This window comes from Rhinatrema bivittatum, chromosome 19, assembly GCF_901001135.1.
Source record: "Rhinatrema bivittatum chromosome 19, aRhiBiv1.1, whole genome shotgun sequence".
Taxonomy (NCBI): domain Eukaryota; kingdom Metazoa; phylum Chordata; class Amphibia; order Gymnophiona; family Rhinatrematidae; genus Rhinatrema; species Rhinatrema bivittatum.
Genome location: NC_042633.1, coordinates 43,138,283 through 43,155,231, shown reverse-complemented (window position 1 = coordinate 43,155,231; position 16,949 = coordinate 43,138,283). Strand labels below are relative to the sequence as shown.

Here is a 16,949-nt window from a genome sequence, read left to right as displayed (position 1 = left end):
CCCTTCTACGTTTCTGAATCAGAGTATTTCTTCTCTTTACTTACCTGGGCTCAGCGCTTACTAGCCGAGAACAGAGATGGTCTCCGGCTGCTTGGGGAGAGGGCTTTGGCAGTCACCACTGCGCTCAGCTTCCTGCACCCACTGCCTTTCAGCTACTTGAGCAGCAGAGTCCACGCTGGGAACAGACTACCAGACCAAGGCACACCTCAGAGATCTCGGAAATTGCCTCAGGAATTCTCAACTGGGGGGAAGGACCTTTAGGTATCACCGCAGAAGAGCAGGGCTCGATCTTTCAATTTAAAGCTAAAATTTCCAATTTTAACGAGTACAGTAATTCCGCTATACCAGCAATGCTGGTTAGGGAAAGCAAATCTAAATCTGCTAGGAGATGGAGAGATAGTGAATGACCGAGGTCACTTCAGGGGTGTATCTAGAAGCACACCCACATCTGCTAGGAGACTGAGAGATAGTGAATGGCCAAGGTCACTGCAGGGGTGTATCTAGAAGCACACCCACATCTGCTAGGAGACGGAGAGATAGTGAATGGCCAAGGTCACTTCAGGGGTGTATCTAGAAGCACACCCACATCTGCTAGGAGACTGAGAGATAGTGAATGGCCAAGGTCACTGCAGGATGTATCTAGAAGCACATCCACATCTGCTAGGAGACGGAGAGATAGTGAATGGCCAAGGTCACTGCAGGATGTATCTAGAAGCACATCCACATCTGCTAGGAGACGGAGAGATAGTGAATGGCCAAGGTCACTGCAGGATGTATCTAGAAGCGCATCCACATCTGCTAGGAGACGGAGAGATAGTGAATGGCTGAGGTCACTGCAGGGGTGTATCTAGGGTGACGTCAGCTTTGAAACCTAACTCCATCTCCATCTGCTAGCAGGGGAGCATAAGCCCAATGGTTCTGAGTCCATCTGGCTTCGTGCTAGGAGACAGCCATTTTAGACTATACTAGCAACAAGCCTGCAGAGAAGATAGGGTAGGTGTGTTGCACTGAGTGTTACTCCTAAGTCTTACAATGGAAAGCTGCTCTGGAAATAGTCACATCCCAAACTACACCCTGCTGCATACTCTGAACAGACAAAACCTGAAATCATAGTGCATAGCAGGCTGTGAGAAGCCAGGACTTTGTCTATAATCGCATTCACATAAGGCCGGACAATCCTAGATAACAAGTGAACACAGAAAACAGCCCTGGGAGTGGAAGAGATATAGAAAAGTAGTATTTATTACAACAGTATTTTACAACATAGCACTGGAGGCGTATGATTGGGGCAAAACAGAAGTGCATGAATCAACCCTAAAGCACAAAGCACAGAAAGCCCCAAACACTGATGGGGTAAGAGCCTGCAGGTACCCCAGAACCAGCACCACCACGTCAGTCTGACCTGAGCATGCCAGGGACCCACTTCTCTCGTCTCCGCACAGCCAGGATGGTACTAGGTACGCACGGGGGAAGATTTCCGTCTGTCCGTAAGCCCACTCCAACCCCACCCGCTGCTCTCTCGTGTTACAATGGTTGCTCTTCACTGGACAATCTTGCATCACCGCACCACAATCAAATTCCATCCAAGGACACGGTGATGGGACAGAGTAACACTCTGGTGCACCTCAAGCCGGTGTCACTGGGTCTTCAAACACATACCAATTAATAACTAATATTTAAAAAAAATAAAATAAAACCCTATTCCTGCAGTTTCTTCACTTTCTTCCATCAAACGCTTAACCACTGTGTAAAGGGCAGGGGTGACGGGATTCAGAGCACGGCTCCCACCAGGAAAGGAATGATTTCACGCGTGGTGAGGCAGGCAGGAACGGTTCATGGTTTTCCTGAAGTGGGAGACAGATTACAGCATCCACGCACTCGAATCCAGGGCAGGGCCCCTGCTGTCAGCCACACAAGACTCTGCCACGGGCACAGAAAAACGTCACTTCGTAAACAGGAGAAACCATGGTTCATTTTCTCCCGTGCAGCAGCAAGATGGTGAAACGGGGGGTGGGTACGGGAGGGCTGCATGCCTGAAAGCTCTTCTTCAGGAGGAAACGGGATCAGAGCCAGCCTTTAAGGCAACAGAGTGACGGCCAGGACCCCCACACACAAAAAAAAAAAAAAAAAGGGCCTAAACTCAGCTCTGAAAGAAACCATAAAAAAAAATTAAATCAAATGAGCTCAGCTTCAATACATCACAGCACTTTGGAGTTCAGGGAATTCTACTACAAGCAGCTAAAGCATCTTACTGCAATGCCTTGTTAGCCAAGATAACAACAGACTGCAGCGAGACGCTGGCCAGACGGTGGCTGCTTCTGCACCGTGCGCGCACGAGTACGCGCAGCGGAGACGCCCCCCACGATCGGATGCAATAAAGCCCACTCACAATTCCATGGCAGAACTACTCGTGTATTCTACTCCTAGTACACACACAGATGCTCAGGGAAAGGATAACCACCACGAGGCTTCTCTCTCGCTTACGCTGCCATTCGCCGGCACTTCCCAGAAGCGAACGGGGGAGGGGAGGGGGGGGTGTCGGTCAACGTGCCAGCGCCCACCCTGCCGAGCGTTTCCGCCAGCACGGCTGCTCTTCCGAACAGTTTAAATAAGTCCTGTACAATGTCTACAAGTCCTCTGCGGGAGGGAAGGGGGGGAGTTTATTTTACAAGTGGCCTGGTTTTGTCGTCATCGCTGCACTGGTGGGCTTTGTATTTTTTCACTTCGGCCATGTACTTGGCCCAGGCGTCTCCTTTACTCGCCAAAACCTGCAGGGTTGAAAGCAAATGAGAGACAATCAGTCAAGTACTGTACAGTGGGGGTGAAGCAAAATAACTCGAAGCACGTCTCCCCCCCCCAGTGTAGGCACGTCGATCTTTCGCCAGGCAGGGGAGGGACGACATCGCTTTCTGACGACTGCCGGCACGGTCTGCACGCATTGGTCCTGCAGGGGGCAAGTGAGTGCAAGCAACGCGGAACCGGATGAGCCTGCACTTGGTAGCGGTCACTCACACGCACACTCGCAGGCGTAATCACCGTCACACCTCCCTTTCTCCTGCACTGCACATCCCCCCCCCCCCCCCCCCCCAGCATTTCCCCCGAGCTGAGGCGACCGCTCCCGTACCATAATGCAAGGGTCAAGCTTTTCTTTCCACATACGTTTTTGGCTACTTACATGCGGCCGGAAGCTAAAAAACGCAGAGAGGAACTTTGGTGACTGCAAAATAAACCGCTACAGAAGGGTAGCTGGGAAGTCAGGCAGCCAAAGCTGAGCTGGAAGCTCCTCAGGAGCCTGCTTACCTCATCCTCAGGCTTTTGCTTCTTTGCTACTACTCCTGTCTTGAGGGCTAGTTTGCTCCCGCCTCTCCGCTTGCCCACCTGGGTTAAGGGATAGAAGACTGTAACCGTTACACGAGCTCTGGTAGCTGTAATGGTATTGCTGCCCTCTATATAACAGAACACGGATTCCTTGAATTAGAGCACGAACAGAGAAGCACGCCAAGGTTCAGCTCGCAGCTTGGGCTCCTAGGCAAGGTCCAAGCACAGAGCTGACACTCAAACACAAACTTGTATGAAAAAAAAGCACTGGTCCTGGACTCCTGAAACAAAGCTAGGAACCACTTTCAGCTAAAACTGGAAAGAAAAATATCAAGTACAAGGGGAGGAAGGGGGATGCAACAGTGCAAACCAGGCCCGGGGGAAACAAAGGGTAGGGAAAGGCCTTCCCATCCTCCCTGGGAGTACCACTGGTCTCTCCTCCCCACAGGAAATGTTGCAGGCCTTTCCTTCCTTGATCCTCCTGCTGCTCCATCTGTCCCTCCTTCCTCTCTCCCACAGTTGGATGTCTTAACAGATCCCCTGTGCTTGCCCCATATTTGCTTTAAATCAGAAAGTGTTCTCTTTACCCCCTCCACACACCCACCACCTTCTCTGTAAAGAAATATCTCCTAAGTCTTCCCCCTCTCTCTCATCTCAGGACCCCTCATTCTAGAGCCTCCTTTCCATTGATAGAGGCTCAGCTCCTGTGCATGGAAACCTCTGAGATATCTGAATGTCTCTATCCTATCTCCCCTCTCCTCCAGGGTGCATCATGTTTAGATCTTTAACTCTATCCCCATGTGCTTTAGAACAAAGACCACTGACCATTTTAGTGGCCTCCCTCTGGACTGACTCCACCCTATGTATGTCCTTTTGTATTGTGTTTTGATGGCATATATTTACAAACAATGACAGACGTTTTATTAAATATCTATTGTGATCTTTTGGAATGACCTCTCTTGGTAGGCAGGTATAGAAGTTTGTACTTCACATTACGGTATATAAAACTCAAATAAATAAATAAATGACAATTTGAAGGTGCAGCACAGTATTCCCAATGCAAAATCGCCAAGGCCTCTGCCCCTTATCCACAGCTGTCTCAAGCCTCCTCTCTCCCCGGGGATGTCTCAGCCTGTTCCTCCCCTCTCTCACACCCCTGGAGGGCTGCATCCCCTCTCTCCCCGGGGATGTCTCAGCCTGTTCCTCCCCTCTCCCTCACCCCTGGAGGGCTGCATCCCCTCTCTCCCCGGGGATGTCTCGGCCTGTTCCTCCCCTCTCTCTCACCCCTGGAGGGCTGCATCCCCTCTCTCCCCGGGGATGTCTCAGCCTGTTCCTCCCCTCTCTCCCCGGGGATGTCTCGGCCTGTTCCTCCCCTCTCTCTCACCCCTGGAGGGCTGCATCCCCTCTCTCCCCGGGGATGTCTCGGCCTGTTCCTCCCCTCTCCCACACCCCTGGAGGGCTGCATCCCCTCTCTCCCCGGGGATGTCTCGGCCTGTTCCTCCCCTCTCTCTCACCCCTGGAGGGCTGCATCCCCTCTCTCCCCGGGGATGTCTCGGCCTGTTCCTCCCCTCTCTCTCACCCCTGGAGGGCTGCATCCCCTCTCTCCCCGGGGATGTCTCGGCCTGTTCCTCCCCTCTCTCTCACCCCTGGAGGGCTGCATCCCCTCTCTCCCCGGGGATGTCTCGGCCTGTTCCCCTCTCCTGCACTTCCCCTTCCACCGGGGGAGTCAGGGGCCTCTTCCAGGCCTCTTTCCCTAAGGATGTCTGCCTGTCTATCTCTCTCTCCTCATTCCCACGCTCCGGGGGTATCTGGGGCCTCTTCCGCCCTCCCCCCGGGGACTTCACGGCCTTTCCTCCCTCTCCCTTGGGTGGTAGGCCGGGGGGGGGGGGGGCTGTCCCGGCCTCCAGCCTCCTCTTACAAAGCTGAGCGCGGCGCTGCTCTTCTTCTTCTCGGGCTCCTGCTCGGTGCCAGGCGGTTGGGTGTTCTCCGCCGGCCCGGCCGCACCTCCCTGCTCCGCCTCCATCTTCTTCTTGAAGAGCTCCAGGAAGCTGCCGTCGTTCACGAAGAGATTAATGCCGGAGCCGGCGGCCTCGGGCTGCCTGCGCCGCTCCCCGCTGCTCCCGGAGCTTCGCGAAGCTTCCGCAGCTCCCCGCCTCGCCGCCATCTTGGAAGAAGAACCGCGGGGGGGAGGAGAAGCGGGGCATGCTGGGACAGACTCCGCCCCCGACACGCCCCTTTCCTTACCGTTCACGGCTAAAGACGCGCTAGTCGGCCAGAAAATTACTTATTAATGAACTGTGGTGCAGATTGGCCAATGGGGCGGCGACCTTAAAGTCACATGACGCTATCTGGTGGCGCGAGGGGAAGGGAAATCGGGCGGCTGAACGGCGGTTGGGCCTCACCGCATCACGTGACAAGACGGGGGTCGCTCGTGTCGCCGGGTGTGTCGTCACTATGGAACGTCCGGGCAGACATCCAGTTCTTATTTTATTTTGTTTACGTCACGTGACCAGCGCTCCGCGCTGCGGTTGGTTCTCCTTGGTCACGTGCCCCGGCCGCTGATTGGTTCTACCTTCTTATGCGTATCGGCCGCGGATTGGCTGACCGGCTGGCGTCACGCAGCGGACGGTTGTTGCTGCCTAGGAGTCAGGATGGCGGCAGCGGCGGGGCTGGAGGAGGAGTTCGAGGACGCGCCGGACGTGGAGCCCCTGGACCCCACCTTGAGCAACATCAGCGAGCAGCGCTCCCTCCGCTGGATCTTCGTGGGAGGCAAGGGCGGCGTGGGCAAGACCACCTGCAGGTGAGAGGCCCTGCCCCCAAACTTTTCCCACCTGGAAACCTCTCCCCCCTCCATTCTCCTTCCCCCATACAAACCTTCCCTCACCTCTTCTCTCCATCCCCAGAATCCCCTCTCCCCTCCATTCTCCTTTGCCCATACAAACCTTCCCTCACCTCTTCTCTCCATCCCCAGAATCCCCTCTCCCCTCCATTCTCCTTTGCCCATACAAACCTTCCCTCACCTCTTCTCTCCATCCCCCTCTCCTTCCCCAGAATTCTCTCTCCCCCTCTATTCTCCTTCGCCCATACAAACCTTCCCTCACCTCTTCTCTCCATCCCCCTCTCCTTCCCCAGAATTCTCTCTTCCCCTCTATTCTCCTTCGCCCATACAAACCTCCCCCTCCCTCATACAGAACCTACCCTCGATCCCCCTCTCCTTCCCCAGAATTCTCTCTCTCCCTCCATTCTCCTTTGCCCATACAAACCTTCCCTCACCTCTTCTCTCCATCCCCCTCTCCTTCCCCAGAATCCCCTCTCCCCTCCATTCTCCTTTGCCCATACAAACCTTCCCTCACCTCTTCTCTCCATCCCCCTCTCCTTCCCCAGAATTCTCTCTTCCCCTCTATTCTCCTTCGCCCATACAAACCTCCCCCTCCCTCATACAGAACCTACCCTCGATCCCCCTCTCCTTCCCCAGAATTCTCTCTCTCCCTCCATTCTCCTTTGCCCATACAAACCTCCCCCCTCCTACAGACCTACCCTCCACCCCCCTCCCCTGCACAGACCTTTCCTTCCCCAGAACTCCCTCTCCCCCTCTATTCTCCTTCATCCATATGAATCTCCCCTTCCCTCCATCCCCCTTTCCTAGAAGAACCTCCCCTTTGCCAGAATTCCCTCTCCCTGACAAATCTCCCTTCCCTCTCCCCCTTCATTCCCCCTCCCCTGCACAAACCTCTCACAAGAATTCCCCAGAATTCCTTCCCTCCCCCTCCTAAAAACTCTTTTCAGCTTCCTTCTCCCCAGCACAAACCTGTCTTCCCTCCTCTGAAACCTTTCTCACGTCCCTTCCCTTCCTAGCCTCCATATAAAGCCCTTTCCTGAAATCTTTGATCACTGTCCAGAATCCTCCACTCTCCCCCAGTTTGTGCAAACTTTTCTTGTCTTCCCTTTTTTCAGCTGCAGCCTGGCTGTGCAGTTATCCAAGGTGCGGGAGAGTGTACTCATCATCTCTACTGACCCTGCACACAATATTTCGGATGCCTTCGACCAGAAGTTCTCCAAAGTCCCCACCAAAGTGAAGGGCTATGACAACTTGTTTGCCATGGTAAGTGGGAAAGGGTCACTTTAGACTCTGGATGGGGCATGTGGAAGAACGCCACTACCTAATGGTGTTACTGGAGGGCTTGAGCATGAAGTGAAGAATGGAAATAGCCCCTGGTTAGGCTTATCATTGCCACTCGTGATTTTATAAACTTCTCTCATGTTCCCTCACAGCTGTCTGTTTTCCAGACCAAAGAGCCCTAGCCTACATAGCCTCTCAAATAGTAGGAAAGGAAAGGGGGGAGACACATTCATGCTATAAGGTAACCACTTATAGCATAAGTGTTCCTGTTAGGTTTCTTATATTTCTTTTAATGTTTTATACCATTTTGGTTTTTGCTTATTTGTATTCAAACCTTCTCTGTAATTGAACCTCACTATTTTCGTGTTAGGGTATTCTGGTATTTGTTGTCTGTCTTTAACTTCACATTAGATGTTTGTTTATTTTATTTAAATGTTTTATATACTGTCATTCACTAGCTCAAAACAGTTTACGGTTAAAACATTCAAAATGTGTGTTATAAGGTGGATAAACATTCATAGAAACAAAAGTAATACAATGGTAGGCATCAAACATGAAAACAGATTTTTATCTTGTGCTGTTCATTTTATTGCTTTACATTCTTTAATTACACCATGTTAATCTGTTCATTGTACATCACATTGATTTACTTCTGTAAGTATTAAACAAACTAAACTTTTTCACTCAGCGCACTATCAAACTGTAAAATCTGTGCCAGAGATCGTGATCAAGGTGATTAGGAAAGAGGTGTTTAAAAGAGTCCGGACAGGTTCTGGAAGAAAAGCCCATATCACATTTTTAACCAGGTAGACTAGAGAAAGCTATGCTTTCCCTGGGAGCGAGGAACAGAAATTAGATCTGCTTTATGGAATCTGCTGGGTACTGAGATCTGAATGCCGGGCTCGATGGACCTTGCACTGACCCAGCATGACAATTGTTTCTCTGGACCATTCCTGGTCTTCCCGTAGCATCCAGAGTGAGAGAGACACAGGAGTCGGAAGAAGGCTCTGAAGAAGCAGAGATGACAGCACGTGGAGGTGAGGACACGCTGGTGAGACTCTTTCGGAAGGCTGAACTTGTCGCGCACTTATCGGAAGCTTTGACTTAAACAGGAAAAGGAAGCAGCTCCACGAAGAAGTCCTGTTTTAATAGGGATTAAGAAACTCCCTAAAGTCTCCCCCTTAATTCTGCAGTACAGGAGATGATTACGATGGAATGGGAGACCCTGAATTCCTCCCTTAGGATCAGGAGAGCCATGCCAGTACTCTGCCCAGTCCAACAGGCAGATGTGGACCACCTGTTTCTTATGTCAAAGATGGATACACCAGCGGCTGCAGTCAGACAAAAACAATCCTGCTGCAGTTATGAATGCCTTCTGGACGTCAGATAGGCTGTTTGTCCTCTTCAGAGAATGGGAAAGCAGCCTCAAAAATGTCCATCGCAAAATGGATTAAGGATGCGGTTGCCTCGGCCTCAGAAAAGGCAGAAGGATCCTAGAATGGCTGAGAGTGCACTCCGGGAGGGCAACAGGCCTTCCTGTGGGCAGAGCAAAAACTGTTCTTTCCACAGGACATGCAAGACAGGCACATGGCTTTATTACATTTATTTGTCAAGCATTACAAGTTACTTTCAAGCCAAGAAGGACTTATTTGTCATGAAAGTCCTGGAGGCCACGATGGCCCCACTCCCCCTGGGTTGGGTACTGCTCAGGCACATCCCATTTGTCTGGACTGATCTAGCAGGATAAGGAATGTGAAGCTTAAGCATGCTTGTTAATTCTCTTTCCTTGAGTCATGACAGACCGGTCCAGAACCCACCTGAGGGGCACTAGCGCCTTTCTCATTCTTCTGTTTGGTTCTTGTTCAGAAATATTTAGGAATTCCCCCTAGCATTAGCGTACAGGGAGGTGAGAAAAAGGACAGGACAGCCGTGTGTGTGATTATTCTTTCCTGCTAGGGGTACATGACTTCAGAAAAGGCTTGTTCTCTGCCTCCTGCTCGCGAGCAAGGACAACCCATTCATCTGGACTGGTCTGTTGAGACGAAAGGAAATTAACAGCTTTCTAGTTCTTCTTTGCTGAGAGGAGGACAAAGCCCATGTGTCTGGACTGATCTGTCAGGACTCGAGGAAAGAAAATTTGGCTGATAAGACCAAAGGTTTCCTTTCCAGTTACAGCAGTGGTTTTACAGCAAATAAAAGACCATGCGGCCTATCCACATCCCATGCCCAGCTTTATGATCCCTTCCTCTTCCTCAGAGATCCTGTGTCTACCCCGTGCTTTCTTGAATTCAGACACCGTCCTTGTCTCCACCATCCCCCACTGGGAGGCTGTTTCCATGTTCTGGTGAAAACCAAAGGAAGAACGTCGTCTTGACTATCGAGCATGGTTGTGCAGGTATCGTGACGCGGGGCTGCTGGCTTTGCCGTTATTGGAACCTCGAGTTCTGCTCTGTTTCAGAATGTGTTTTAGATCTTCTCTCCATCAGCTGAGCCAAACAAAAGTGGGTCATGGCAGGAAGGTGAGAGGACCCTAAACATTCAAGTGACTCTCTCTCTCTCTGCTACAGAATGGCAGAAGAGGTTTTGTGTTTTGGATTGCCGACGCCAAAGTCCCGACACAAACCCACCTGTTGCAATGGTGTTTGTGGCAAGACCTGACGTGAAGGGCAAGGAAGCCCTCGTGTGGCCAGAATTCCTGAAAAGGGAAGCGAGAGAGACTGACGAGCAGTTCCAGAAACGTTTAGTTGAAGTCATCGCTACTGAAGGCAGTGCCACCGGTTGCTGAATGAAGGGGGGGTCACCTGCCTTTTCATACAAGAGCTTTTGCTTTTTAATAAACAAAGTGTGTCCTGCTTTTCTGAGTCGTTTGTCCAGTGGGGGTTATCTTTCTCTCTTAGGGTTATAGTAAGATCTGATCATGTTTTCAGTATGAACTGTGCTGGTATTCTGCCACGAATGAAAGTTATTTAAACAGCGTTCCTGGCGTAAAGCTCTGATTTTAGACTGCCGCCGCACAATGGATGGGCCGAGGAGAGAATACTGCTATCATTGTGTTAGAACCGCTCCTAACCGCCCCCGTGAACTGGCTCGTATTGTTCAGGCTTTAATTGCTCCCATTTCTGGGCACAGTGTTGCTTCTTTAGCTGGTGAAAGTGAGAGTTTTTTGATGTTTTTCTTTCTTGATACAATGAGAACTCTTCCGAAGCAGTTCTGACAGTGTCCTACGCTGCCCTGGGACCCATCTGCCACTGGGCATAGGTAGTGAGGTGATTACTGACGACGTGGCTAACTTAAGGGGATGCTTATTGACCTTTCAGAACCTGCTGAAATGTCTTTTTTTATTAAGCTGATGCAGGAGGTCATCACCAGTATTGCCAATGCATCTCTGCATGAAGGCCTAGTTCCCCACATGCTAAGGATGGCTTTTGTTCGTCCTCTGTTAAAGACCCTGCTGACTTTGCCAGTTATCAGCCTTTTCTAGCCAGAGTGCTGTAAGATAGTGTTGAAACAATGCATAGGTAGTTTATTAGATAATCGTTAGTTTGGTTTTTGGTTGGCACGCAGCACTGAAACGCTACCATTGTCCCATCTCTTTCTGACGTATTTCGGTGTGGGTTTTGAGCACAGAGTTGATATAGTTTCTGACTTTGCTAGATATATCAGCAGCATGCAATGTGCCGGGTTATACTATAGCGCCGGGCTGTCTTCAGCAAATCATTCTGACATCTAAACTTTACTCATGGCTTCCATCTTTTTTTTTTTTTTTTTTTGACGGGGTGGTCTTGACACGTTGACGCAGGGCTCGAAATCCACACCATTTGCATTGTTGGCTGTGTATTACTAATTTGTTTCCTCTTTGTCGGCTTTTAGCTAATCTTGATGTTGGTTATCGGGTTTTTATCTGGATTTATCCGCCCATGGTGGAGGCTTTATCAGGGCTGGTTGTCTGATAATAGGCTGTTTTTAGTGAATGTTAAAAAGAGGGAGGCGCTCGCTCTGTCTGGGTTTTCTTCTCTTCGGCCACCTGCTCACTTACTATTGATGGAGTGAAAATTTGGGATTTCTAGCCAGGTTCGTAATGTGAGCGTAATTCTGGACTCTTCTCTTTCATTTGGATCTCAGTGGTTGTTTTGAAATTAGCTTTTACAAGCTTCGTCCGCCCGGAGATCTTAAGCCTTCTATTGCCGAATCTCAAGGTCCTTTTGGGCCTTTAGCATCCTCCTCTGTCGATTTTACTGTAACGCGTTGGACATTGGCCTCCTGCAGTCAACACTTAAGGCCCTCAAGACTTTGGAGAATGGCGCGGCGCGAATCGTAAGGGGGCCTGTTGCACTGGCTGCCCGTCGACTGGCGAAGGACATATAAGGTTAGTTTGCTCGTTTCGGAATCCGAGGTCATCTTCACAGCCGCGTGTAGCCTCCGTTTGCCAAAGATTGTTTGTTCTCTGTGGCTTGGAATGAATTTACCAGCTTAAGACCGAAACTTACATAATCGGATCTCAAAAGATGCTCCAGGCTTATTTGAGTATTTGCCAGGCTGCTTATTAGTTTGTCCTCGTGACTCTGAGCAGACTCGTTGATGCTGCGCGATTTCGTAACGTTGGCAGAGGCTGTGGCTCCAGAGTGTGGGTTTTCGCACAGGCCGTATCCTGGTTTTAGTATCGGATCAGCAGATGGTTTGATTTGTGTTATGTATTTTTATTCATCTGTATAACGTGTGTGTGTGTATTGTGGTGTTCACTTTTAACCGTTGTGGTTGTTCTTATTGTTACCCGCCTAGTAGAGCAGATGGGTGGGTTAGAAATACTTTAAAAACCACAGCCCATCTTCGGGAGCTTCCTTTCCTTGGCGCACTGCGTGAGACCTCTCTCTTTTAACGAGTTCCTCCCCGTGACCACCTTCCCATCCCTTCCCTGCAGGAGATAGACCCAAGCCTGGGCGTAGCGGAGCTGCCAGACGAGTTCTTTGAGGAAGACAACATGCTGAGCATGGGGAAGAAAATGATGCAAGAAGCCATGAGCGCCTTCCCAGGCATCGATGAGGCCATGAGCTATGCCGAGGTCATGAGGTGAGAGCTGGCTGGAAATATTACAGTGCAGAGAGAGAGGGGGCACCTGGAGAGCCTTCATGCCTTAGGCTGTAACTTGTGGTTGCTCTTTGCTGCCCTTTCGTTGTCTGAGTACTGCTGCATGTTTCTGTAACCTGAAGGCACTGCCCGGTTCCTGCCACTCTGGCCCCCATCTTTCTCCTTTTTCTTCCCGATTCTGGCACCATGAGCCTTCACCCTCAACTCCCCCAAGAGAGCCATCTCCTCACTCTTCCCCCCCCCCCCCCCCCAATCCCTGCAGCAGGGCCCTGGGGACGACGGCTGCTGCTGCTGCGTGTAATCCCGTGCCTCTGTCTTCAGGTTGGTGAAAGGAATGAATTTCTCAGTGGTGGTTTTCGACACGGCGCCTACGGGACACACATTGCGGCTGCTGAACTTCCCTACCATCGTGGAGCGGGGGCTGGGGAGGCTGATGCAGATCAAGAACCAGATCAGCCCCTTCATATCCCAGGTAAGGCAGCTGGGGGGGCGCGGCTCTGCTCTGCCGCTGAGCGTGGACTCACTGCTCCTCTCTGCTTCTCTGTAGATGTGCAACATGCTGGGTCTAGGGGACATGAACGCTGACCAGCTGGCTTCCAAGCTGGAGGAGACCCTCCCAGTCATCCGATCCGTTAGCGAGCAGTTCAAAGATCCGGTAAGGACCCTTGGAGGGAGCCATTCCTCCTGAAACAGGTGAATTACCGCAGGGGTCGGACATCCCTTCTGCTTGCAGGCAGTGGTGAAACCTTAATTTTGAGGTGGAGCCTTGTCTTGAGTAGTTGGCAGCAGACAACAGTCGGCAAGAAATTTATATTCGGGCCACCGAATGTGACGGCAAGGATAGGTCCTTGATAGAGAGATGTGCATTCGTTTCAAAACGAATCGCACAGTTTCAGCGACATTGTCTAATTCGTCGTGGATGGGGAGCGCTCTGAAACGAAAAACAGTTTTCCCGAAATTTCGGAAAAATTCGTATTTCTTGTTGGTGCGCACCAACGCGAAATTCGGGAACCCGCGGGGAAAAAACGAAATTACCCGCGGGGGACCCGAACCGAACCACGAAACAGAAAAAAAAAAAGATAGACATCTCTACCTTGATTTCCCCCAACCTGATGTGTGTGCCTGGATTTAACTCCCCTCAGGAGCAGACCACATTCATCTGCGTCTGCATTGCCGAGTTCTTGTCCCTCTACGAGACGGAGCGCCTCATCCAGGAGCTTGCCAAGTGCAAGATTGACACGCACAACATAATTGTGAACCAGCTGGTCTTCCCGGACCCCGAACGCCCCTGCAAGATGTGCGAGGCCCGGCACAAGATCCAGTCCAAGTATCTGGACCAGGTAAGAGTTGGTCTTCCGGTCCTCCTCGCGCAGAACGTGTCCTTGAGTTTCCCATGGCGAGGAGACCCTTTTAGAGCCCTTTACGTGAGTGACTTACCCTCCTTTCAGTAAGGATAAACAGCAAGCGTTGGACTCTTATCCGCGCCCCAGGGAGCGAGAAGTAATGCATGTTTTCAGACTGCCTGCACGCTTTTTACCCGTGGGCTTTGCATCGTTTCAGGAAGTGCGTGCAGGTTTTCCCTTTCAGACTTGCCAGGGGTGCAAAGTGAACACAGTTTCTCTTTGAAACCATGCAGAGATCCCAGGCAGGAAGTATCCACAGGCTTCATCCCAAACTGGGCAGTCTGAGAATTTCCTCCCATAAGGGAGGGGGGAGTGACCGTGTCGTACGTCCTACAAAGACAGGAAGTGGAAACCCCAGCACCTGGTGTGGGTGAACAGCAGATCCCCCGGCTGGCACGCGAGCTGTGGCCCTGCCTTCCGGGATCCTCGGGGGGGTGGGCGGGCTTGGGTCTGTGTACTTCGCCCCGTACGTCGGGGCTCTGCCTTACTGCTTCTTCTCTGCCCCTTCAGATGGAGGACCTGTATGAAGATTTCCACATCGTGAAGCTGCCACTGCTGCCCCACGAAGTGCGGGGCGCCGACAAAGTGAACACCTTCTCCAGATTGCTGCTGGAGCCTTACAAGCCCCCCAGTGGGAAATGAGCTGGAGGGCAATCTCACCTTTAACCATTCCAGCTCTATCCGCCCCCCCTTCTCCCCCTATCACCAGCCCCAGGGCCTGCTGTGCCGTCCTCCCCAGCCTGCCTCGTCTACATATTTATTACCTATTGCCCATCCTGGGTGGGGAACGGTGCGGGGACGCTCGGTTTTAATGGTGATCGTGAAAGCGGGGCTGGGGTGGGTGGGGAACAGCCTGAAGTTAGGTAGTGTAAACATTGTAGTCTCATTTCTCGGTCTCGCATGCATCCCTGCCCCCTGCACACTCGGCGTTTGACGTCTTTCCTGCCTCTGTCTGCACAGGATCAGAGAGCCCGGCAGGGGGCATGTGGTGCAGAGGAGCTCGGGGCCCCAGTCCTTTGCAATCTGCCGAATCTTACAATAAATAGTTTATTTGGAAACACTTAGTGCCCCTCTGGTTTCTTTGCCTGCTGGCTCTCCCCTTTTCTTCCCCCAGGGCCCACCTGATTCTGGTCTCTAGGTCTTCTCAGCCTGCTTGTGTATCTCTGGCAGTTACACCCGGCAGCCAGATTTGGGAGGATCTGGACTATTCCCATGTTCTGCCCCTCTGTGACGGCTCGTGCCCGGATTAACAGGGCCTGTGGGCAGGGCTGGCCCAGGGGGGGAGAGTGTGGGACAGGAAGTAAAATCCCCAGGCAGCTCTGATAGAAGCAGCCGGATACAAAGCAACCCCTCGCATGTGCTGTCACTTCTGGGAAGAGGGACCTTAACTGCCCCTCTTATAAGAATCGCCCTCGGTGCGTGCATCCCGGCGTAGCTCTGGCAGACGGCCGTCAATGCTTAGTTACAGAGGAAGGGTCCTGCCTTCAGCTTCTAATAAGGAATAACTAAACATTCTCATTGTATAAAAGCAGTCCAAGGCACTGACATCAAGGGATAAAAGCTAAGCCTGCTCTTATTACTAAGGAAACTCTCCTGGTCCTGAAATTAGGGTAACAAAAAACAACTCAACGTAGAGTTCACCCTGCCTGCATCTTTCCCGAGGACTGGCGAGTCCCATTTTCAGCACAGCATGGACGGCTGAAGGGCACATTTAGGGAGCGGGGAGGGGGTGGCCGCTGCCGTGCAGAGGGACCAGGGCTAGCTGGGACTGGAGCTGCCGCAGCGTTCACACCTCTCCCGAGCAGGGCCTCTCTGCCATCAGGCAAAGGCCACCAGTAGCCGGACAGGGGGCTCGTGGTACCAGGGTCCTGGAAGGAGCAGCAGAGCTGAGGTGGTTGCCGTGAGGACGGGACGCTGCTAGGAGAGGATATGAAGAATCCTGAGGGGAGTGCTGAGCTGAAGGCTCATCGTGCTGAAGCCCAGCAAAAGCTGATTCTGACTGAGCTGGGAACCCGATAGAACTTAGAACGTGACGGCAGATAAGACCTGTCCACGCCTCCTGCTCAGCTTTATAATTCCTTCAGTCTCTCCCTGTGCTCGTCCCAGGCTTTCTCGAATGTTTGTTACATGTGTCCTCCACCCTGATCCCTTGTTTCAGAGCCTCCTTTCCATTGAATGGAGCTGGAGGAAATTGCTGGGCCAAAAGAATCCCAGGATGTGGCACTTTACTTTTGCTTTTATTGTAGACTGTAACTTTATAAGAAAATACATTGGCTCAATAAAGCAAGTTTGCTTGCTGTAAATGGTGTTTTCCATAGCTAATCAGATGAATCAGCCATGACGTGGATGATGTCATCCAGCAGCACCAAACGCATGGTAGAGCTTTGAGCTCTGTTGAGCATGTGTGGGAGTTTTTCCTTTGTGCGGTAGGACACTCTCTCAAGGCGTGGAGTACAACGATAAGACACTGACATTTTTATGCAAATGTGAAGGATATATACATTTGTGTAATCTGAGTGGCTGAGCCCCTGATGCAGCTGAAAAGGTGATGGGTACTTTCACTTTTAATCTGGATCAGAATAAATATTGTACCTTCCAAGGCATCGGTCTAGTTTTTGGTTTTTTTTCACACTTGTGGCTACGCTCAACCGACTTCCGCTTTGTTTTTTTTTTTTTTTTAGCGTCGTAAAACACACAAAGTTGGGAAGCTTGGTGATGTGGCTGAATTCATTTCTTACAGTAGGCCAAGGGTCTCTTAAAATATCAAAGTGTGAAGGGCTTTCTCTTCCACATGCACGTTTGGTCTTGGAAAGAAGGTAGTAATGCAATGGATTGATTGATACGGAAAGCCAAGACAGCCTTTGGAAGAAACTTTGAATGAGTACGGAGGACCACGCTAAAATGTTGCATATATAGTGGATAGTGAACGAGAGCTTGGAGTTCGCTGGCTCTTCTAGCTGAGGACACAGCTACAAGGAGCACCTCTTTCCATGTCAAGAACTTAATGTTGTCTCTAAAGGCTC

The 16,949-nt window shown here is 51.2% G+C and overlaps 2 protein-coding genes across 2 annotated transcripts; one reads left to right on the top strand and one right to left on the bottom strand.

Moving 5' to 3' along the window:
• Window positions 1-1,215: 1,215 nt before the first annotated feature.
• Window positions 1,216-5,583, bottom strand: TRIR (telomerase RNA component interacting RNase). The gene is made up of 3 exons (XM_029585145.1): window positions 5,237-5,583; window positions 3,301-3,378; window positions 1,216-2,768 (listed from the first exon to the last, which is right to left on the bottom strand). Exons 1-3 carry the CDS (start codon window positions 5,480-5,482, stop codon window positions 2,661-2,663), a joined length of 432 nt encoding a protein of 143 aa, XP_029441005.1. The 5' UTR covers window positions 5,483-5,583; the 3' UTR covers window positions 1,216-2,660.
• A 330-nt stretch (window positions 5,584-5,913) lies between these two features.
• Window positions 5,914-16,527, top strand: GET3 (guided entry of tail-anchored proteins factor 3, ATPase). The gene is made up of 7 exons (XM_029585131.1): window positions 5,914-6,118; window positions 7,273-7,420; window positions 12,357-12,505; window positions 12,845-12,995; window positions 13,071-13,178; window positions 13,666-13,863; window positions 14,437-16,527. The coding sequence occupies exons 1-7, from the start codon at window positions 5,970-5,972 to the stop codon at window positions 14,566-14,568; spliced, it is 1,035 nt and encodes a 344-aa protein (XP_029440991.1). The 5' UTR covers window positions 5,914-5,969; the 3' UTR covers window positions 14,569-16,527.
• Window positions 16,528-16,949: the final 422 nt, after the last annotated feature.